The following is a 23,177-nucleotide window of genomic DNA, read 5'->3' as shown; positions in this document are numbered from 1 at the left end:
GGGACTGCAGAGCCTCTCAGGAAAATTCCATCTAAGCACAAAGAACAAAAACTTTAAGCAGAATCAACAGTGTTTTTCTTGGTGGTCAAATGCCACGTAGGCAACTTAATAGGAGAAGTGGGACTATAGGGGCTGACAAATCAACAGGCTCTGTCTTCTTAAAGAAGGAGTAAGTCCAACGTAACACAGGCCCCCTTCTAAATTCTCTTGCGTTTTATCCATAATGTCCCAGACTGGGATCTCCTCTTCGAAATAATAGGTGATGATGTCCTCACGCACCCTTTTCTATCCTGAGAAAGGATAACTTCCTTTCCTTCGTTTACCCCAATGTGAAGTTTATCAAAGTCATTGCCCAGAGTCCAGACAAAAAGAGCAGAAAACACTTCTGAACTCAAGACAGTCCCACCAACCAACCCGAGATTCCATGCTCTTCCACCAGTTTCCTACCCTGTGTTTCCACCCAACTATATATATATATTTTTTAAATATTTTCAGGTGGAGTTTTATTTATTTTTTTTTTAAATTTATTTAGTTTTGTTTGCGTTGGGTCCTCGTTGCTGCACGCGGGCTTTCTCTAGTTGCGGTGAGCGGGGGCTACTCTTTGTTGCGGTGCACGGGCTTCTCATTGCAGTGGCTTCTCTTGTTGCAGAGCACGGGCTCTAGGCGCGCAGGCTTCAGTAGTTGTGGCACACGGGCTCAGTAGTTGTGGCGCACGGGCTCAGTTGCTCTGCGGCATGTGGGATCTTCTCGGACCAGGGCTCGAACCCGTGTCCCCCGCGTTGGCAGACGGATTATTAACCGCTGTGCCACCAGGGAAGCCCCCGACTATATCTTTAATTCCTTTAGACCAGAACATAACACCGTGTTTCATTCATTGTTGTGTCGCCCACGGCAGTTTGCACGGCACTTTGCGCGTCCTTGGTACGCATTTTAACATAATGGCCCGTATCTTCCTCTAAACTGCAGCCTTTTGATGGCAAAGACTGTTGCACTCTGTTATATTTCCCCAGAACCCAGTGGAGTGCCTGGCACTTAGTAGATACCCAGTAAGTATTTACCAAGTACCATTATTGAGAATTGAATTGAGTAGTTGGATGTACACATTTCCGTGACGGGAACAAGTGGCAGAATGATATTTGTGGAGCTCCGTTTTGAGGCATGTACTCCAGTCCCACCCAGCAGCTCAGCCCAAGATCTCTCAGAGCCTGCAGTGGTCCAGTTCTTCCTGATGTCCTTCCAACACGCTTCCCACCAATGGAAGCTATTCATCCCTCTTCAGCATGATGCACAGACCTCATAGAAGCATTACAGCCATCCCTGCCCTACTTAAGCCTAAGCTATAGTCTGTCATGAGAAGTGTGACCTGGCCTCCTGGGCTATCTTCTGTCCCACATGAGAAGGATGGATCCTCTAAAAAGACTTACCCCCCGTACAGCTGGCTGTGCCTTGGGATGTGGCCACTGAAGCCAGTGGGCAGTCAGCTCCCCAAAAGGAAATGGAATTGATCATGAAAAGAGGCTCAAAATCCCCCTTTCTGGCTGCCAGGGTTCAACTCTTACACTGCTAGTGAGAGTTTGGAGCCCGTGTCCATTTTGCCATCTTGCTACCAAAAAGGAAACAGAAGGGTCCAGCAGTAGTCCTGACATTATTACAAGAGGCGTGTCACAGAAATCAAACTGTGAGTCTTTCCCTGAGTTGTGGAGATATTCGACGGTGATGTTTAGCAAAGGGGTCTGCATTCAGGAATGGGAGCCAGGAACGCGAGAATCCCCGACTCCATTCCATTCTCTGATTGGCTGTTTGTTCTTAGCGTGACCTCACCTCCGTCGCTCGTAATTAACGTAGAGACTATGAGGGCTTCCCTGGTGGCGCACTGGTTGAGAGTTCGCCTGCCGATGCAGGGGACACGGGTTTGTGCCCCTGTCCGGGAAGATCCCACATGCCGCGGAGCGGCTGCGCCCGTGAGCCATGGCCGCTGAGCCTGCGCGTCCGGAGACTGCGCTCCGCAACGGGAGAGGCCACAGCAGTGAGAGGCCCGCGTACCGCAAAAAAAAAAAAAAAAAAAAAACAGAGATTATGAAATTGGCTTCTCCAGCTACCCCACGGAAGTTTTCTAGATGCTGGAAGACTGTTGAGATGGCTTGAGACAGCCAGATGGGAAGGCTTTGAGATAAAACCTCATCTGGTCTTTTACTTGCTTAAACCTGCGTTCCATCTCCTCCTCAGCCCTAGAACTTGACAGAAAGGCAACCTCTGATATGCATGCTTTCTGCCTTCCAATCAAACCATAGAAATAGGCTCCTTTGCAGCTTGTTAGAGGCCAGAAGCAGACCTTGTGATTTTCCAAGTGCCAAGTGTGCCTGTGTGTTTGGCTTTTGGATTCTCCAGACGTGAGTGATTGTTCTCCTATCTATTTGGAGAAAGAGCCTAATTAACTATATCGAGACTCACTGTTTGGTGGCCTTGTAAATTTCACAATGCCGCATCTCACGGTGCGATGAGAGCTCTTACCTCGACAAACTGCAATTGCAGTCGCCTTCATCTCTCCTCTTGTCCTGTTCTCTGAAACCATTGCAGTCACCCGGGCGCTTTCCAGAGACAGGGGTTTTATACCTTTAAAGAAATTCAGAAACTTTCCTAAAAATTCAAAATGTATTTCTTCTGCCCTTTACCTTTGTGCTTACCTTGAACTAACTCTTGCCCCACATATATTTGGAAATGCTGAAGCCAACTGTGAGTTTTCAAGACATCCACCATGGGGTATGTTAGATCATTCAGGCATGTGGCAGTTAGGACAAATCCAGGGAAAGGCTGATATGCCCACTGTCAATTCCTAGCATTCGGGAGCTTCTAATTAACAGTCTTGAATGTAGATTTACAACTTGCAATCTGGGGAGCCAGAGGTCTCTGTTAGAGGAATAAAGATGGTGTTGGTGTTTTTAATTCAGTTCCCAGGGCGTCTAAGCTTCGATTTTGCTACCCCAGTCCTGCCAGATAGCCACTGTCTTCATGAGGTGAATAGGATGCACACCTTATGAGCACCTGCCTACCCTGCACTGCCATTGGCCTGCTGGGGGGAAGGGGAGGGTCTTGAGTAGAGTAGGACGCAACCTTTGCATGATTCCTTTGTCTATTAAATTAGAGGAGTCCTTAATAAGAACCTTCTGTATAGCACAGGGAACTCTGCTCAATCCTCTGTAACGGCCTATATGGGAAAAGAAGCTACAGAAAAAAAAAAGTGGATATATGTATATGTATAACTGATTCACTTTGCTGTACCCCGAAAACTAACACAACATTGTAAATCAACTGTACTCCAATAAAACTTTTAAAATAAATAAATTTATTCAAATAGGGGAAAACAGTGATATAGAAAACGAGCTAGTTTTGAGAGCATTTCCACTGTTCTGGTAGGAATAAAATAAATACGCATGTATGAGCTACAAAATTTAAAAATAAAATAAAATTAGAGGAGTCTTAAATGCGTATTACTAAGTGAAAGAAGCCAATCTGGAAAGGCTGCGTATTGGATATTCCAGCTATATGACATCCTGGAAAAGGCGAAAGTGGTTGCCAGAAGCTGGGATGTATAGGCAGAGCACAGAGGGTTTTTAGAGCCATGAAAATACTCTGTGTGACACTACGTGTGTGATGGATACGTGCCCTTATGCGTTTGTCCAAACGCATAGAATGTACACCAGCAAGAGTGGACCCTAAGGTAAACTATGGACTTTGGGTGGTTAGGACGGGTGAGTGTAGGTTCCTCATTGGCAACACAGGTACCACTCTGGTGCAGGATGTTCTTCACGGGGGAGGCTACACATGTGAAGGGATGGGGGTACATGGGAAACTCCTGTACCTTCCTCTCAATTTTGCTGTGAACCTAAAAGTGCTCTAAAAAAAATAAAATGTTTTAAGACAAAATTTGCAGAGGAGTCAGCTTCCATAGTCTCTATGGTTCCTTCCAGCTCTGACAGTCGATGACAGTTTCTCGGCCCAGAAGGTCGTTCTGTCAGAATGTTCAGCATCTCTCAGATTTTCCCTGTTGGTAGGTGAGGGGCCCAGCTCTGAAAACCTAAAGTCTTAGAAGGAGAACAAAGAACAAGGCGTCCGCTTCTTACTCAGAAACGGGGAAAGGACCCCAGCTGGTTAGGAGCAGAGCTGGGTCCCCAAGCCAGGACACTTACTAAGTCACTTTACTGAGCATGCTTTGATGACAGGGCACACCCGTTAAGGTAAGGCACAGCGAGGTGGGCTCCGTCCACTTCAAGGAATTTGCATTTCCCTTTGTCTTCAGGTGAACCAGGAGATCTCTTGGTTCCTTTCTCTCTTGTCTGGTCCCATGCTTACCCGTACTCCTTTTGATGTTCTAGGACAAGCAGGGGATACCGTGGTGGCTGGGACTGAGCTACAAAGGCATCTTCCAGTATGACTACCACGATAAAGTCAAGCCCAGGAAGGTAAGCATGCTCTCCTTTGTGGGAGGATGGCACTCAGGTGGAGGGAGACACAGGCAGAGAAGTGACGAAAAATGTTACCCCGTGCAGCCTCAGGGCCTCTGGGCCCCCCGGTCTCCTGCTCATTTTGGGTGTATGCAAACTCCTCCGCAGTCATCCAGCCTGTGTTCCCTGGGGAAGTATTTTTCCTCCCCATCACTAAGGAAATGGAAGCTGTTAAAATTATTTAAGGTAAGAAGACTAGATCAGCTCACCCAGGGCAGATGGACCAGAGGGCTTTGAGAGACTGTCCTGTTCCTTCATTTCCTGGGGTGCTGTGTGCTTGAGAACATGGGGGAGCATGTCTCTTGCATCCCAAGGCTAATCTGAGTTTTCCCAAAGGTTTGTTTTTGTTTTTCTGTTTCTTGTTTTTTGGACGAGGGGAACTAAAAGAATAGGCCAAAAAGAGGCCGAATCCAGTAGATACTTTCTGGCATATTAGAAGTGATCAGAAATCTGGAAGAAATAAGGTCATTTGCCAAAAAAGAAAGGGAAGCAGAAAGGAGTCTGCAACCTCACAGTGAAGCCAAAACAGAATGTTTGAAGAGGACACAGGGCTTGAATTTTCTCTGTTTTCGTTTCCACACGTTTTTTAGACCAGAACAAATTGAAAAATTATAATGGAAAAATATCTCTGAGGTGAGAGCTGTCATTCAACTCCTCCGGCAGAGAAAAATGGGGAGACGGTATGTGGTTCAGACCCTGAAATACATATTAAAAGTTTATCAAAACCACACTTGCTTTCAGAGGGAGGGAGCAACATAGGTTCATTATGTTATTGCCTAATGCCTTCCAAGCTTCTTTATCCACGAACAGGATTGAAATCCACACTACATATCCGAGCTTATTGTAGTCTATCCAGTTAACATCTGCCTTCAGCCAGTTTCTTTAGTAAATTGATAGAAAAAAAAAATGGCCCTGTGTCGAGGAGGATTTTCACTCAGTTGATCAGTCAGTTAAGTTCTGTGAAAAGATCTTGAGCATATGATGGAGGGATTCTTCCCTGGGGACAGTTCGTAGGAATCTGGCTGTTTCGGGGACCATTGTTTCGTGACTGTTTCCAAAACCCCTCCAGTTTCCTGCTGTAGGACGTGATTGGGACTCTGCGTTCTTATTTTCTCCCTCTTTGTTTTCCTCAGTCACTGGGTCTGTACTTCTTCCACGCTCTCTTTCTGTTTCCTCTCGGCCTCTTTCCCTTATGACCTTTGTAAGTTTCTGTGCTTTTCCTTCTCTCTTTACTCCTTCCTTCTTCTTACATCCACTGTCCCCTCTCCAACTTGCTTGGCCATTGTTTTCTGCTGCAAGAGCCAAGGATACTCCTGGATCGTTTAACCCAGTCCTGGTTACAATGTATCCAGCTCTTGGTTGCCCACACTGGTGGAGACCAAGGCCAGCTTGGACGATTGGGGTCTACAGTGGAGTTCATTAAAATCCCACGGTTGAATTCTTCTCTCCCTCTGAATGTTTTTGAAAAACGTGCTTACACGTATCGGTATGTGTTCAGTTTCATTTATTAATATGTTTAAGCTCGCTTTGTTTCTCTAATTGAGGTGCTAATGAAGATTTTAGAGGTGATGAGGTAGCGCTTGACGTATGTGATATATGCAAAACGCAGGGTGTGACACAGCTCAAGGGCTTAATAAATGGTAACTATTCTTGTCAGTCTCCAAAACGGACTTCAAAATATGGAAAAGTAGGAAGTGCCACATGTGACTAATCAGCCTTTGAATAAGAGAATTGACTCTCATTGGTTGAATTTATGCAGGTCAGTGGATTAAAAATGTTAAAAGGTCAACACATTTATTCCGATATTGCCTCTATTCAAACTGAGTTGCTCTTTAAAATAACGCACGCTTCTGTGGCCTCTGAGGAAGTAGTTGGGATTATTCTCAGGTCTATTGCTAATTGAGGGACAACCAAGCCATCAGAGTCATTAGTCATTCATTCAAAAATGTTTATTGCATACCTGTTATATGCAAGGCAGACCACCAGGTGCTGAGATAATTAAGACACACATCAGGTCTTCAGGACCTGCGCGGGGTATCAGGGACAGGGGTGTGATGATTGCATCTTACAGATAAGAGAGGCCTGTGTGAGGGTTGGTGGTGAATTAAAGGAGAGGGTCATCAGCTGGGCTTAAGGAGAAACGTCTTCACAGACAGCAAAGTAGGAGCTGAGTGTTAAAGGGTGGACAGAGGTTTTGCAGATGGACTAACGGGGTGAGGATGCACACAGGTGTGCACGCAGGCGCCGTGAAGGAGAACAGCGTGGCGTGATGGAGAAGCACACAGCACCGCTGGGGCTGGACGTCCTGGGAGAGAAGCCAGAGAGCAGGCTGATGGGGCCCCAGCAAACAGAATCCTCAGGGTTTGCTATGAGGATTTCATCTTCGAGACAGAGGCGCGACCACATCAGACCTTCGTAGTCAGAGAAACGTCGTTCTGGTACCTGGCGGAGGATGAGTGGAGTGATACAGGGCAAGACTTGCAAACCGGGACATCGTTACATTAGTGTAGGCCAGAGCTGGTGGCGTGGCTCGGGGGTGGCTGTCCATACCGCGGATAGAGAAGGGGACTTGGAAGTGAGATGTCTAGAAGGTGATGTGACTGAACAATGGTGGGAAGTGACAGGGTGGAAGATGGAGCAGCAGGAGAATCTAGAACAACTTCCTGATTGACCAAAGCCTGGGATATAAGAGAAGGGGAGAGAAGTTCAGTTTAGGACATGCCGAGTTTTGGGCTGATGGGACGTCCAGGTAGTGGTGGCAAATAGGCAGTGGGTATTCAGTTGGAGCTCGACAGTATCAAGAATTTCGAACCAGAGACTGAACAGAGAGAGGAACGGGAGAGGCACTCGGCACACTGGAAAAATTATAGTAGCTGTGAGTGGATTTCAGTTCCCCATCGTGACATCCCCTGTGAGGCAGAAGGGCAGGGCTGGGACCGGGACACCCTGACCCTTCTGTAACTTGGGGAGCCGTCTTTAGGAAATGAATGTGCAATCTACATATAAAATTAAGAATGGGCCTTTGAAAAGCCTATGACGGGAATTCCCTGGTGGTCCAGTGGTTAGGACATACAGCTTTCACTGCCGAGGGCTGGGGTTCAATCCCTGGTCGGGGTACTAAGATCCCACAAGCCGCCTGGCGCAGAATAAAGGAAGGAAGGAAGGACGGAGGGAGGGGAGGGGAGGGGAGGGGAGGGACCCACGAGGGGAAGAGACCCAAAGTTTCATTAGCCCAGAGGGGTATCCACCTCTGCTGAGACCTGCCATGGGCCCTAAAGACTTAATCTGAGCTGTAGGTAAGGGGTCCCAGCTGCAGGGGGAAGGATGCAGGGCGTCTGTTCTTTCTGCTCTGCCAGTGTCATCACCTTCATAAAAAGGCCGTCCCTGTTTCGTGTAAGGCACCTGTGAGTCCCTGAGTGCACCGGGCACGCTCCCTGGCTCCGGACCTGTGAACCTAAAGAGACGCAGGCACATGGTAGTGACCACTGGTGCACATCCCCATACGAGTGCCCCAGTCTGTCTTCAGCTAAAAATCAGAAACTCACATGAAACTGTCAGGATGAAGAGATGCCCCAGTCTCCCCTGGTCCCACCCTCCTCCATCTCTGACCCGGCCGCTGACCGTTTAGAAAGCCTCCCAGCTGATTCCGATGTGCAGCCAGAGTTGATGTGCAGCCAGAGTTGAGAACCACCGCCGCGGGCCTCCTTTCCGAACTCGGACTCGGGGAGGGTCAGCCAGGCGCAGCAGGTGTGTCCGGCAGGGCCTCTGCACTCTAGGAGTTGGACACAGGGCTCAAGTCCGGGCCGGCCCCGAGTGATGGGTGACCCTCCAGGCAACACCACACCCTTGCTGCAAAAGGGGCCAGGCAGAGCTTGGCACCCGGAACCCCGGCAATGCTCGGGAAACTGGGAGTGACGCCCAGTTCTGGGCACCTGAAGGCCCTTTTGTAGCAACAGCTGCACCTCCAGCCCAGGCACAGGCCTCCCTGACACTCTGACCCAGTTACAGCAGCTATGTCACATGGTGCCACCATGCTGAGAGCCAACATTCAAGTAGAGGCAGGGGCAGGGTGAGCTGCTCCCTTGCCGTCGGGGGGCCTGGAGGTGTCGTCTGGCCTCCACAGCTACAAGAGCATCAGCAGCTAAGGCACACAGCAAGCGGCGCCCAGCAGCCTCCTATGAGAACGCACTCAAGTGCTTCCACGTGGACCACCAGGAAACGAGGGCTGGGTCGCTGGCGACTGTCCAGAAATGGGCGGCGCCGCCGCTGTTCCAAGTTCCCCGGCTGGGGTGCAGTTGGCCACTCTGGTGGCAGAGTCTACCCTAAATTGCTTAATCCTCACTCTGAAGCCCTGGGGGCTTTGGGGGAGATGGAGTAAAGCACAGGGTCCCTCACCCATGGAGTAGGGAGAACATTCTAGGCCCCTCCCCATCACGCACCCCTATCTGCTACCTGGATCTTCTAAACCGATGCCTGGCCTTGCAGAAGCACAGCCCAAAAAGGCAAGCTGCTGATGTTAGAGAAAAAAAAACCAGCTTCTTTGCTCTCAGGGCACATGTGTCGGGAACAGCGAGACACGTGTGGACACCCAAAGAGGGTGTTTTGGCTTTTGTGTATGTTCGGAAGCTCAAGGCCAATTTCAGAAGTATTTCGGAATGATGTGTGCAAGAATAGCCCCCCAGATCCCGAAAAAACCCACACATAGGGCTAAAAACAGTTAAAATATACAGCACGTGCACATACACCAGGATAGTGGCCCTTGCTTCTGTAGATGAGCTCTTTTAAAAGATCAGACAGAATCCCACACAGTGTCCAAGGACAGACTGCAGAATTTTTATAAGTTATTAACTATCCCCCTATCCACTCTCACTAAACCTCCTATTTCCCTCCTTCACCCAGTGATGGTTTCCCTCTCACTCTGCCTGCCTCCCCACTTCTGCTCTCTTGTTCCTACTAAAATACTGATCACACTGCAAAACATGCCTCTCTTCTTCCCCATGACTCTGGGGTGATAATTTTAGGCACCGTTTGTGAGTGAGGTATCAAGAGTACAGGAATGGCAGTATTTACATGTCTAACTGTCTGGGTTTAACAATGGTGACACGAAACGTGCAAAGAGGGTCACAGTGGTGAAAAGAAGAAAGAGAAACCTTGCAGCTACATAGATGATCTTACCCTGTTTTCACCTGGGTATCACATTCCCTTTTAGCGTGTGTTTGCGTGTGTAGGAACGGAGCTCTTCGCAGGTGAGAGGTCCTTTATTCCACCAGGTACTGTCCTGTTGGCTTCAGGGAATCATGAAACGTTGTCAGACCAGCATCTGGGAACTTGAAGTAAATCCCAAGCTTCGTCTTAGGTTGCATTTATGGCCAAGGAAATACACCCACGCATCAAAGCAGAGTAAATGCCAGCTACATAAAGTGACCGTCCGTGGGGACGCCGCAGATGAGCTGCGCCATCGGTCTCAGATAGTTGTGTTAGTACAAGCAAGAGCGTTTCTTCTTCCCCGAGAACGTTTGAGTGAAAATCAAATGATATGTACTGAAAAGGCGTTGCTTATTAACTCCTGCAGAACCGGGATCAGGTGGGGCAGAGATAAATAAAGCGGGACATAATCGATCACAAAGGGCTCCCTCTTTTAGAGGAGGACCTCGCATTCCTTAGATCAGAGCCCGGGAACGTCCGAAAGCTCTGATCTCTGGGACAATCTGCCTCTTCTTTGTGGCACCAGGAGCAAAGGCTTTGGGCGATTAGCCTCTCCCACACTCAAGACTCAACCCCCAGCAGTGCCAAGCTGAGCTGCTTTCTCTGTCCGCCTGCTGGAATTTGCACTTTCCAGACCTGTAGCCAGGCCAGCCATCGAATCATGAGAAAACATTATCATTTACAACAGAAAACGCTTTCCGAATGGGGTGCCAGGAAGAGTTAGGATAAAGATCCGTCCTGCAGGCTGTGTCAGAGAATGTACGCATTCAAGAACGAACGGTGTGAAACACGTAACTCTGAAAAAACCTCCCTAGAAGGCGTATTGAATATCTGTAAATCATCATTTACAGCTGCAGCCCATTCGCCAGCCTATATTTAATGAAATCTCTCCGGGGGGTGGGGGGAAGGATGGCAGTGCTGGTCTTTGTTACGTATTCAGCAGACAGCATTTACTTATTTATTTGATGTGCAATTAGGAGCGCTTTTATGTTCACTTAGGTGCGCAATTACGAGCACAGAGGGCTCCCCTCTGAGACATTAGGAGAAGGAACCAGAGTAGATGGTCGCCCCTTTCCCCAGAGCAGCCAATGTAGCTTCCTATGGTTCCTAAGAGTATTTCAGAATTGGGGGCATTAGCTCAGAGAATTGATGCATTCCTGTCACCTCCCCAGATTAGTAAAGATTTTTGAACTGGATGAGATGATGAAACAGGAAGAGAAAATAATATTTACAGGAAATACTCCATTAACTGTGAACCGACTCCCAGCGCAGTCAGCCTGCTGAATTATTCAGCGTGATAAGCATGCCATTAAGTGCTTTGCCAACTTATTTTTCAGCTTCTGTTTGGATGCACTTGACTCATCCTCGGGCTGCTGGGCCCTCTGCCTCGGCAGGCCCTGGGCGGGTGCCTCCCTCATTCCGTTATCTGTATTCCCCTGGGAAACCGCACCCTGGGCTCTCCGGGGAGGAAGGGCTCCATGGACTACTTTTAGCATTTTGCAGCCTTTGCTTTTTCATCGTCAGATCAAAGGGCTTCTCTGTTGCCTCCTTCAGACCTCACTCAGCGCTGAGCGGACCGGGAAGGGTTCCATGCCTGTGGGTGACAGGCCCTGGCCATGGGTCACCAAGGGGAACCAGCCTCAAAGCTGAGGGGCAGGCCTGCCGGAGGGATGGTAGGGTGCAGGGCGGGGGGTGGCAGAGAGAGTCACCAGCGTCTGCCATCTTAAAATAACTCCCCAAGAAAGAAAAAAGCAGCTGTATTCTAGGAAGACTGAGACGCTCTTCTCAAAGCATCAGTAGACAATAGACATCCTCTTCTCAAAGCACATGTATTAGGCATGGCTGAGTTCTCTCTCTTTGGAACAGGAATCCCAGTGTCTCCTCCCATCCAAGAATTGCAGTCCCCTGAAAGCGCTGAGCTAGAGCTTTAGAACTCCAGTAGAAGGTGTTGAATGTGAAATCCTCTCCAATAAAACGGACCCCGTAGGAGAATTACCAAGTGCCTATCTTAAGCCAGGCCCTGCTTGTGGCCCTGCAGGTATTACAATGAACAAAAGAGACAGGTCCCTGCCCTCAAAGACCTTAGAGTCTAGTGGGAAAGACAGTCAAACGATAGCATTAGGTAAATCTATAACGTAGAGTGTCAGAGTATTGAATTCTATGAAGATAACCGATCAGTAAGGAAGAGGGGGATGGTCGGGGTGGTCTTGCCAAGGAGGTGACTTTAAGGGACTCTACTCGAGTGTTGCATCCCCTGGGAAGCAGTTAGGGATTCTCGCAAGGAAGTGTATTGGGAAGTGGCCTGGAATTAACAGCAGTGAGCAGAGGGAGAAGCTGAGCTGTGATACAACCTTAGGGAAAGCTGTGAAGCTGTAACAATGGGCGGTCAATCATCAGACCCATCGCCTTAGCCCAGCGTCAACCAATTATTAGATACAGGTGAGCCACAGGCATGGGGCTGTGACCTTGGGCAAGACGGCGCTCCACAGCTGAGGGCAATTCCCTGAGAGAGGATAAATCCTTCAGTCCTGAAGGAGAGGCTGGTCGATGCAGTAGCTTTTCCTGCAGTGGTTCCCCCCAGTGTGGCCCTCGGACCAGCAGCCGCTACGTGGTCTGGGAGCACGTTAGATCTGCAAACTCCAGGTCCACACCTGAGACGTCCAGACTCAGAAATTCAGAGGCCGGGACTCGGCAATGTGTGTTTTCCCAAGCCCTTGAGGGGATTTGAAGACAGGCTACAGAGTTTGAGGATCACTGCTCCACACACAGGTAACGGGAACTTTCTTTGTGATCCTACTTTGTTGTTTTGTTGTTAAGATAGTGTAGTCTGAGTTAAAATCGAATTCCTTCTTGTAACAGTTAAGCCTTTAAAAAAAAAGACGTTTTACAAGCCAGTGGCCTCCATATCCACTTAAAGGCCCAAAATAAATCTCAAAATCTCAACCAAGGAGGTTTGAGGGCTATTCACTCACTCCCAGGGTGTTCAGAGTTGTGATAAACAACTTATTTAGCCTCTCTGGGCCTCTGTTTTTATGTCTGTGAAATGGAGACTCTAAAACACGAGAAATAGTCTAATTATCTTCATCTTGAACATGTTTACATCTCAAAGCGTTGCCTGTTCCCCAAGATAAAAGCGCTGTTGCCCTTGACATAGCAAATATGGCTGCAGTCTCTTTTATGCTGAACACAAGAGGCAGGACCACCACAAAGAGCAAACAGCATCCCTTTGTTAAGAGGATTGATTTTTTTCCTTGGTCACTGGATCTGGGAACCCAGGGTCCCTTGGTTCCCACAGGTTCTTCTGGAGGCCGTTTCCAAGCCTGGTTCTGAGTAAGCCAGCCCTCCAAGGACACCTGCTTGTATCCTTGTTGAAACTGTCTCCATAATACTCGTGCTGGTGTCAGACTGGCCCTTTGGAAAATGATGCCTGTGAGCAGAAAATAGAAGCATGTCTCCATCCAGGTGGATACTCTTTAGAAGCTATAACGTGAGAGTCATTTCTCTGGGGAGGTACGAGAGGAGAGAAATGCAATTCTCCCTTTAAGAGGCAGGTCCAGCTCTCTCCTGGGCGGACATGTTTGGAGGTAGCTCTTAGAGGGGGTACACTATACTCTGAAGAATTCACCCAAATGTTCTCTGCTTGCAAGGGTTAATCGCCAGACTGCCATCACCCTTTGGATGCTCTTTTCCTGCGCCCACCTCCTACTGTTATATCTGGTGGGAAGATATCTGGCCTGGTGGTCAAGACCCCTCAGTTTTAGCTCCAGGTCTGCAAGCTGAGTCGCGTCGCTGGGTCTGTTTCCTCATCAACAAGGCAATGATACAGGTGCTGGGGAATCTTGAGGTTGAGAGAAGCAGGAAAGGAGAAACAGGGGAGGGGAATGAAGCAAGGGGCAAGCTCATTGTAAAGCCAGAAGGGAGTCCTTCCTAAAAGGAAGAGTGAAAAGCAACACTTTCCCAGAAGAAAATGGTAGAGGGAGAAAATGCCAGTTTCTAAGTGGGTAAATCCCTGTCTGTCTTTGACTGTTGTTCGCGTTAGCCAAAGTGGCAGCTAGATCTGAGCAGGCAACCAAAAGTAGTTTCCAGGGGCTTCCGTGGTGGTGCAGTGGTTGAGAGTCCACCTGCCGATGCAGAGGACACGGGTTCGTGCCCCGGTCCGGGAAGATCCCACATGCCGCGGAGCGGCTGGGCCCGTGAGCCATGGCCGCTGAGCCTGTGCGTCCGGAGCCTGTGCTCCGCAACGGGAGAGGCCACAGCAGTGAGAGGCCCACATACTGCAAAAAAAAAAAAACAAAAACAAAAATAGTTTCCAGCCCCGCCCCCCCAGCTGAGGCCTCTGTCGCTTGTGTGGGGTGTGAGGTGTCCCGGGGCTCGTCCTCGTGTGGACAGCCGTAGGATGGCCATATGAACAGCCACGTTGACTGGGGGGAGAGTAGGGGTCAAACTCAACAGTCTGTATTTATCACATGCAAATAAACACCCAGTCAGCCAGGCCAGCACCCCCCTTGAGACTGACGAGCTTCTAAATAACTCGCAGAAACAGACTCCCGCTCCTTGGGGCGCCCCATCGACCCTGGGTGCAATCTGAAGATTCAAATCAAAACCCAGCGCTGTTGCTGGATCCCAGTCCTGAGTAGAGGCGCCTCCAGTATCCTCGCCCACTCCAGTGAGCCCTGGGCCAGTAGTAGCTTAAGCGTTGATGGGTTTTCTCTGGCTTAAAAACCAAAGACTTGGCCAGGTTAACAAGAACATCGACCACCTGGGACTCAAAAAGGCCCATTTCTTCTATCTCCCACTGTTCTTTTAAAAGCGTTCTTCCCTAGATGGAAATGCAGGCAGCCCGTAACTTCTCTGATCACTCCCAGGTAATACGGAGTCATGCAGTCACTTTAAGCAGCAAAGTTAATTTTATTAAGAAATGAGTGTCCGGTCCTTGATAACAACCAAAATTCCAAACTTGGTCTGAAGGTAAATCCTGCCCCCTCTCCCAGCTGGACTGCCTCTCCCTCCCCGTCAGCTCCTCTGAGGGCAGCTGGCAGCCCACTTCTCGTGACTTAGATGTCAACAGGAGCCAGGGGCAGTCTTAGGTGGCCCTTAACTTCAGGAGACACCTGTCAAGCTCTCCAGGCGACCCTAGCGAACCTTTTCTCACTAGATTAGCAGAAGGCATCCTCCAAGTCCCCCCCTCTGGCTCTGGGAAGCTGACAGCACACCTCTCTCCCTCTCAAATTCTCCCTCAGTTTCCACCTTCCTAAACACTTCATACCCCAATGGAGGGTGAGAGGTTTCAGAGTCACGTAAACAGTAATGCTTTTTAAATGTAAAAAAAGTCTAATTATGAAAGTATGCATAACGTAAAATTTACCATTGGAACCACTGGTAAGTGGTTAAGTCTTAGGTACATTCCCACTGTTGTGCAGCCCATCTCCAGAACGTTTTCTTTGTGCAAAACTGAAGCTGTCTCCGTGAAACAATGCTTCCCCAGCCTTAGCGCCTGGCAACCAGCATTCTACTTCCCTCTCTATGGATTTGATTCCTCTAGGGATCTCATATAACTGGAATCATAGACTATATTTATTTTTGTGACCATAGGGTTTTAATATCCAAACCAGGACACTTGAGAGTGGAAGAGGGCACTGGTTAATGATGACACCCCAGCGTCAGGCAAACCCAGGCTGCCCCAAGCAAACCAGGGCACATGGTGGCCTCTCGAACCAGGGTGGTGACCCGTGAAACGGGCTCTTGGCCCTTTTGTTTGTTTGGTTCTTGCCTGTCTTACTGGGTGGTCTGCTCACTACTCACTTTAATGAGATTGATCACCGTGAAGTCGCGGCCAGTACGTCATCATATCCTGTGGCTCTGGCTCTGCAGTGGTGGCATCACCCACCGATGGCATAACTCCTGACCAACTGTGCTGAGTTAAGAACTGGGGCAACCCCAGAGATCCCGGCACCCAGGTCCTTCTGGCATTCGCAACAGGTGTTTCTGATGCTTCATGGGGATTTGAAAGATTCCTCGCCAATCCTGAGAACCTTCCTGGAAAGCGTACACTGGCACTGAGGGTGGTCTGTGGGCGGACCCAGAGCAGACCCAGCCTCCTTGTGATGGGTGCCCCTGTTCTGGCCTTTTACTAGGAGGTCAAAGAGCCAGGGGAGCTCCAGATGCCCGTCTCTCCAGGCCTCCCGGACCATAAACCAGCCCCCAGCCCTGTCTGTAACAAGGGTCAGGAACCACAGCTGAGTGAATGGCCCATGCACGGGCGTGCACACGTAGATATCTTTACTGATACATATTGAGCTGATGCTTGGAGCTGTGAGGGTTGAAAAACCATCTGAAACCCGGTCCCTGGCCAGGTTGCTCACATGGTGGTGGTGGAGAACACCCCCCGCCCCCCCACAGAGGTGCCTCGGCCATGACAGCCCAAAGCGGTCAGTTGGCTCCAACAGAGCCCACCCCAGGGGACCCGGGAGGAGAGGTCTATAGGAGGACCATGCAACCAGGGGCAGTGGGGGGCTGCTTATGGAGAAGGGGCAGCCCTGGGGTTAGGGGGCTTTAGCCTGGACTGCTGGCTCCTTTAAGTAGTTAGTTCTACTGCGTTTTAACCAAAGAGCATCTTCTGATTTATGGATAATGCAGAGGAGGATTTTTACCAGTCAAAACAGTGGTAAGGCCTCAAGGGCGCTCTTGCCTACTCCCCATTTCTCCCCAAGCCCCACGCACCTGCCTTCCTCTCTGGTCTTGCCTATTCCAGACATTTCGTATAAATGGAATCATAGAATTTGTGGCCTTTTGTGCTCGGCTTCTTCGATTTAGAATAATGTATTCAAGGTTCATCCATGTTGTGGCATGAATCAGAACTTCCTTCCTCTTTAAGGCTAAATAAGATTCCATCGTTCCCTGGTAACTTCAGCGTTTTCTGCACTAACAGCAAGCACACACGCGCGCGCACACACACACACACAAATGGTGCCTTGGGTTTTTGCACTTCTTGTGTTCCCTCACGTGAGTGTACGGCTTTGCCCCAGTTTCCTTGTGGTATCCACTCAGCTGTCACGTCAGTGAAGGCTCCCCGACCGCTTGATAAACAGTGACAGCCCCTGTCCTAGCCTCCCCAGCACCTGCTACCCTCTGACTTCCTCGCTGTCCAGTTCTCTTATTTGCCTCCCTGTCCCCTCCCAAAAACGTGCAGAGGCTTCTGTTTCTTCTCTAGCGCACGCCTGCTGGCAGTGCAGTGCCTGACCCGTGGTGGATGATAAATACTGGTTAAATGAGCAAAAGCAGCAGAGCAGGATATCTACTCGCTTGTTGGAAGCTCTCACTAATTTTGAGGTCATCTCCCTGTATAGGTGTGTAGTGGCCTCAGAGATGGGATAGTGTAGCTCCTATAAGGAAGGTTGGAGAAAGCTCCACGTGAAAGGCCAGACGTCTGTAAAGAAGGGGAGGGAGGAGGGAGGCATGAGAGCTTCTTACGGCTTAGATTTGTTGATTGCGGGGGGAAAAAAGCATAAAATTTCCCTACCAGTCCATCTAGACTGCCTCTTGATTTTATTTTTTGTCTCTTGGAGCGGAAGTACCCCAATTGCTACTAGTAACTATATGTGGAAAATGAATTGCAGGAGGACACAGACCATTGCACTATTCTAGTTCATCTGGACGCCTTTTCTTACTTAGAAGCAGGAAATGTTAGGCTGAGAAACCCTGCTTGTTGCATCCAGTAACCTTTGCTTTGTCTCAGGGAATCTCGGCTTGTTTCTGCTGAGCCATACGATACTGACGGAGCTCTGTGAGATTTTTTTTTTTTTTTTTTTTTTTTTTAATGAGCATGATTCAGAGGGGAAACCCGGGCTGAACTGATCTTCCCGAAGTGTGAACCTATTTAATACTAAACCCTAGCACAGCCAGAACGGTGTCAAGCTCTCACTCGCAGCGCCTGCAGGTAGGGCTGGGGGTCTCTACCAGGAGGGTCCTGCTCCGATCATGCCTGTCAAAGAGCCCTAAGCCAGTCGAGGCAGTTTCTCAGCAGAATGGGCATGCAGAGTCACTCCAGGTCTGTACTAGGATTCCAGCTCGAGCCCCTGAGCTCCTGGAGACCGTAACTTCCCCCATTCACTTTGGAGGAGAGTTGAATTCAGACAGAACTACCAGAAGAAGGAAGGGCTGTGGTTCCTGGGTTGCAGCTCTTGGGCTGGCCCTCACTGCCACTTCCCTGTTGCCGTATCCCGTGCAGTTTAGAAAGGTATTAACAAGATGTGCAGGTTCAGGGGCTGGTGGTTCCTCATGGCACGGAAGTTACCTGAATTTTGAGCACCTAGGGGTTCAAATACCATCTCCCACCATTTATCATCTGTGTGACGTGGAGAAAGTAACTTAACCTCTCTGAAGTTTGGTTTCCATAATACCTACCTCAAAGAGCTTTTCGTTCATTCACTTATTCACTCAACAATTACTGAATGTCTAATATGCCCCAGGCATTGTGCTAGGTGCCAGGAAAATACCCTCAACAAGCCTAGAGTCAGGTAGGAAAGATAACTGAGTAAAAAAGACGTTTGTGACACAGGATGCGAATTGCTCAGCAGAGGGTAGTACGTGAATCTCTGGGAGAAGTAGCCCAGGTTAGGGCTTTTAAGTTGGAGGGGTGGGGGATGGGGACAGCAGTCATGAAAAGAAAGTGGTTTAGGGCAGGCTGCTGGGAAGTATCCAGTTCCTCCTCTGCCCCCACCCTTTCTCCCCCAAATTCACACTTCCCCACGTTGACCTGCCCACTTCAGGATTCCTCTAGGAAAATGGAACAAGGGCAGAGCTTGAAATAGGAGCAGTCCTCCTGGGAAGACAGAAATTCTAGAATTTCTGTCCTTATCTCTAAGAAAACATCCCCTCATGTTTCTTCTTTCTGGGAAGGCTGAATTGTGGAGCAGATACAGAACTGCTTAGTAAGAGGAACCCGAGAGAGAGAGATGACCGAAGTCAACCAGGGTGCCAGCTGCAGAGATGGCGGCTTGACACCGGCCTCCCTGCCCCTGCTGGCTGCGGCACCATCACAGAGCAGCCGGCTAGAGCGCACGTGGTCTCAGCAGCAGCGTGGCTCGCAAAGCAAGCCTCCCGGCCCTGGCCCCGTGCCTCTCCGTCCTCCACACCCCCCGAGACACTTTCCAACCAGGAGAGCCTGGAGTTCACACCTGCTGTCTCCGCAGCAGTGGTCTGCCCCTCTCCTGGTACCCACAGCAACCAGGATCTGCAAGGCCTTCCCCTCCCCAGGAGGATGAGCCAACGCTTGAAGCACTGGGTAGTTTAAAGGGCACACAAGCTGCTCTTAAATAATTATTCCCATAGAGCCCTTGCTAGTTGACTAATTTTTTTTTTAACTTTTGTTTCCCAGATAACACAGTGTAACAGAGCATTGTCGTTTCTTTTTTTTTTTTAAGCTTGATTAAGCAGGGGTTTCGTTATGATTGTTTACCTTTATTTATGTAGAGCTCATTGCCAACCCATTCTTCCGCATTCTACCCCATCTCTCCCGGATTCAGCCAGCCCCCATCAGGGTCTCACTGTGATGCCGCACCTCTGGGCGGGGCCACCAGGTGTAAGACAACTGATAACTGCCAACTCCTCTCCCCCCCGCAAAAAAATATAGAAAAATACAGGTTTCCCCAAAGTCTGTCCTCCAAAGTAGTCAAAACAAAAACCCTTCGAGCAATCCAAGAACAGATCTTTGCCATTGCACGTAGAATGGCCCATCGTAATTCCCCACCCGAGACGGACCAACTGCTTCTCAGATTAATTCCCTCTCTGAAGCATCCCATTCACTGAAGCCTTCACAGGTGTGATTAGCCTTGAAGTTTTTTTTTTTAAGGGAAGGCTGGAGCCCAGAGAAGTGAAGCCACACCAAACTGGGCCACCATGCTCATCGCGAGAAAAACCGAAGCTGAACTCAGGTAACGTGCATCCCTGGCCAGCTTCTCCCTTTGGATACTAACCCGCATCCATCCCCCAGAGGCACACGGAGGAGGGAAGAAATTCCATCAGGAGGCCAAGGATAAGAAAGGAAAAGCACTTTCAGCTTCTCTTGAAAGATTTTACATTTGCCAAAGCTTTACGGTCAGGTCCTTCCCCAAGAAAAGCTAAAATACACACAAGAAAATGATAGAGATACCCCCCTAGGGAGAAAATTAAAAGGAAATTGCGTCCACTGGGGACAAATAAAATGGCCTGTTTTCTCCGTAGGCCTGTTAAATATCTGTGGTCTTCTTTCCCTCTTTCTTCCCCTAGTAACGACTCTGAAGCCAAAGGAAGCTAAAAGGTTTTTGATGGGTTAAAAAGAGGCCATCCATTAAAGGGTCAGGGCCCAGCGCTCTGGGCATCTGTCACGGAGTTAACCAATCAATTGAGAGCTCCTGTGGTCTGACACTGAGGGGTAGGCAGCCGGCCGGAAGAACATCTTGATTCCATTAGGTCTGGCTGTGCAGAAAAATTAGCTATTGTTTTCTTTGCTGGGTTATGTGGCCCTCTTGGAAGAAAATGGAAGCCAGGGAGCCCTCCTTCCACGCAGGTCCTGAGGACAGAGTTAGGATCACTTTGTGAGCTAATAATCTTTGGACGTAGATTGCCTGGCTTGGAGGCTCTGCTTCGGATCCCAGCCTGGCCCATTCAGTGCACTGCTGAGCTGTATCGTAGGAGAGTATTTTCCTCCAGGGTGAAGGTTGCGAGATTAAAAGTCATAGCAGGGGAAATTCCCTGGCGGTCCAGTGGTTAGGACTCCGCGCTTCCACCGCAGGGGGCACCGGTTTGATCCCTTGTCAGGGCACTAAGTTCCCACAAGGCGAGTGGCCAAAAAACGTCATAGCAGGAAAGTGGTCCAAACTGACTCTGGTCAAAGGTGTGGTGGACCCAGGAATTGACCGGATAAGGATTGGAAGCAAAGAATCCGAAGAGAATACGTCAAACACCAACTCCAGCGGATGAAGAAGCTGGGTTAGGCTTACACTTGCATCGTGAAAAATCCAAGGAACAAAAACCATTTTTTAAAATGCCCATGGAACCATATTAGCCATCTTTAAAAAAAAAAACAAAAAAACACAAACCTGTACTTCGGGCTATGTGTTCAAAGTAATCCGAACTCTTTTACGTGTAGAGTAGCGTGTGAATGATGGCTGACTTGAGTGCTAACTACATACTGGGCTCCACTTGAAGCACTTCGTATGTATGAGTTCATCAATACAGCAGCCCTATGAAAGTAAAACTGGTGTTGTTTGGAGTTGTATTGCGAAGACGAGAAAAGAAAGACACAGAGAAATTTCATTGCCAAGGCTACACAGCCAGTAAGCGGTAGACAGTGTGACTTGGAAAACCATGCTTTTAGTCAGGAGACCAGTCTGCTCCTTTATCTGCGGGTTCCACATCTGTGGATTCCACATCTGTGGATTCAACCAACTGCACATCGAAAATATTCAGAAATAATTTTTAAATTCCAGAAAGTTCCAAAACGCAAAACTTGAATTTGCTGCGTGCCGGCAACTGTTTACATAGCATTTACATTGCGTTTGGTGTTGTAAGTGACCTAGGGATGATTTAAAGTGTACGGGAGGGTGCGTGTGGGGTATATGCAAACACCACGCCATTTTACATAAGGGACTTGCGCATCCTCAGATTTCAGTATTCGAGGAAGGTTCTGGAACCAAGCTCCTGAGGATGCCGAGGGACAACGGTATTCCGTACTGTCTCCCATAAGTAGGAAATGTTTAACACAAGCTACTTTATTTTTAAATTCCAAAGAGTAGCAGGGTGGCATTCCAAGGATTTACAATGCTGACCTTCAACCCGTGCTTAGGATGCAGGAATGCCCACACACATGCCCCTCCTTTTGCGGAAAAGGAAGCCAAGATAAAGAGCGACTTACAAAGTCAGGACTATCCCCGAGGCCTCCTGATTTCCAAGTCAGGGTTCTCATCCCTAAAAACGATGAACCGAAACCCAGGAGACTCTCAGCGATGGTCATGAATATTGATTCTGAAACAGAAGCACGAGACCTATCTTCATAAGCTGGTGGGGTGCCTCCCTAGAGTTTTAAAAGCCTGATCCAGAAACCAGAGGTGGTTTTAAACTCCATCATGAAGTTAGTTCCTATATCATGGATACAGTCTGCTCTGTGTATGTCGCATCCTCCCAACTAGGTTGTAGGCGCCTTACACATATAAACATATGTGAGGTGTCATGCCCTTCCTCTGTCCTATTAGCATAGGTACATGTAAAGTAGACGTTACAACTTGAATATTTGGAAGGGGAATGGGGATTGGTTGTTACCTAAACCCCCAGGGCCTTGTTTCTCTCTTTTTTGAGCATAAGGTAAAATGTATTGAATACCCAGGCAACCGATATAAAAACCTCTGACATATGCTGTTAACCCACTAAAAACAGCGCCGCTTCTGTTGTTCCCTAGAACTAGTTCTTGCGTGACCGTAAAGCCTCATCAGGGGACACCTGATAAAATTCTCTGAACGTGCAGGCTTGGGGTTTCTGTGTTGTGCTCCCATTTTAATTCAGGTCCACCCTGTTGGGGTTGAGTGATTCCTTTGGTCCTGTATCCCTCACGATGTGTGGCAGCTCATTTTTATTTGCTGAAGCGCATAAATCCACCTGGAGATGAGTGAGTGACAGCCCTACTTCCAGAGGGTGAACAGAGCAGAAATGAAATCAGGAAGTGGGTTTTTTTAGTTGGTGTGTTTCATCCTGAGTTCGGAGGTTATTCCTGGCTGAGAGTCCGATTCTTCTTACGAGAGAACTCCTTGCTGGTGTTTGGAAGGCAGACAGCCAAGAGCCTTTGGAGAAGTGATCCCTTAAACATCGGCTCGAAACAGCTCTGTTCTTGTTCATCGTCGGGTCCTCCTGGTGTGTTAGAAAGAGCCCAGGACCGAAGTCCCAAGAGGGGGCCCGGCACCAGCTACTTATTTAACCTCTGCCCCCCACCCCGGGCTTGCTTTACCTGTGGGAGGTGGGGACTGGCCAGATGGCCGCCGGGATTCAGTATAATGGTCCCTCTAGAAGCAGCAGGAAGTTACTCAGGGGTCATTAAGAGGCTTGGTGACTCAGCCTCAGAGACAGGAGGAAGACGAGGCTCCCCCAAGTCCTGGTCAAGAATCAGAGCCACTAGAGCGGGCTTCCTCTCAAGCCTTTATTTCCGCCTCGCTCCGAGAGCTCGCCCATCACCCCACGTGCTGTGCTAGCGCCCAGTAAACACTGGCTGTGGAGGAAGTGTCAGGGATCCAAGGCCCCTCTGCCTGTCCCCGCTGTGCCCTCACCCGCTCAGAAAGAACAGGACATGAGTCCTCCTTGGCCCTGACCTTCAGCGTACACAGGATGTGGGAATCTGGCAGACCAGCTAATAGGATCCAGTAACCTGGCCCTGCTCATTAAGTGTTTTTAGTGCGTCCTGCTGCACTCAGGGCTCAAAGGCTCTATTTATTAGCCAGTCTTGTC

The 23,177-nt window shown here is 49.0% G+C and overlaps 1 protein-coding gene across 5 annotated transcripts in view; it reads left to right on the top strand.

Annotated features, from left to right (window-relative positions):
• Positions 1 to 23,177, top strand: part of FRMD4A (FERM domain containing 4A) — a gene marked incomplete at both ends in the record, with an annotated part of 616,891 nt that overhangs the window by 529,648 nt on the left and 64,066 nt on the right. For all 5 annotated transcript variants that reach the window (XM_082854721.1, XM_082854724.1, XM_082854723.1 and 2 more), the window contains one exon: positions 4,374 to 4,460. In XM_082854721.1, coding sequence (XP_082710847.1) covers positions 4,374 to 4,460 — 87 coding nt within the window. The remainder of the gene's footprint in view (positions 1 to 4,373; positions 4,461 to 23,177) is intronic.

The sequence above is a fragment of the Leucopleurus acutus genome, assembly GCF_964270905.1.
Source record: "Leucopleurus acutus genome assembly, chromosome: 1".
Taxonomy (NCBI): Eukaryota; Metazoa; Chordata; class Mammalia; order Artiodactyla; family Delphinidae; genus Leucopleurus; species Leucopleurus acutus.
This window is presented reverse-complemented; position numbering and strand designations above follow the sequence as displayed.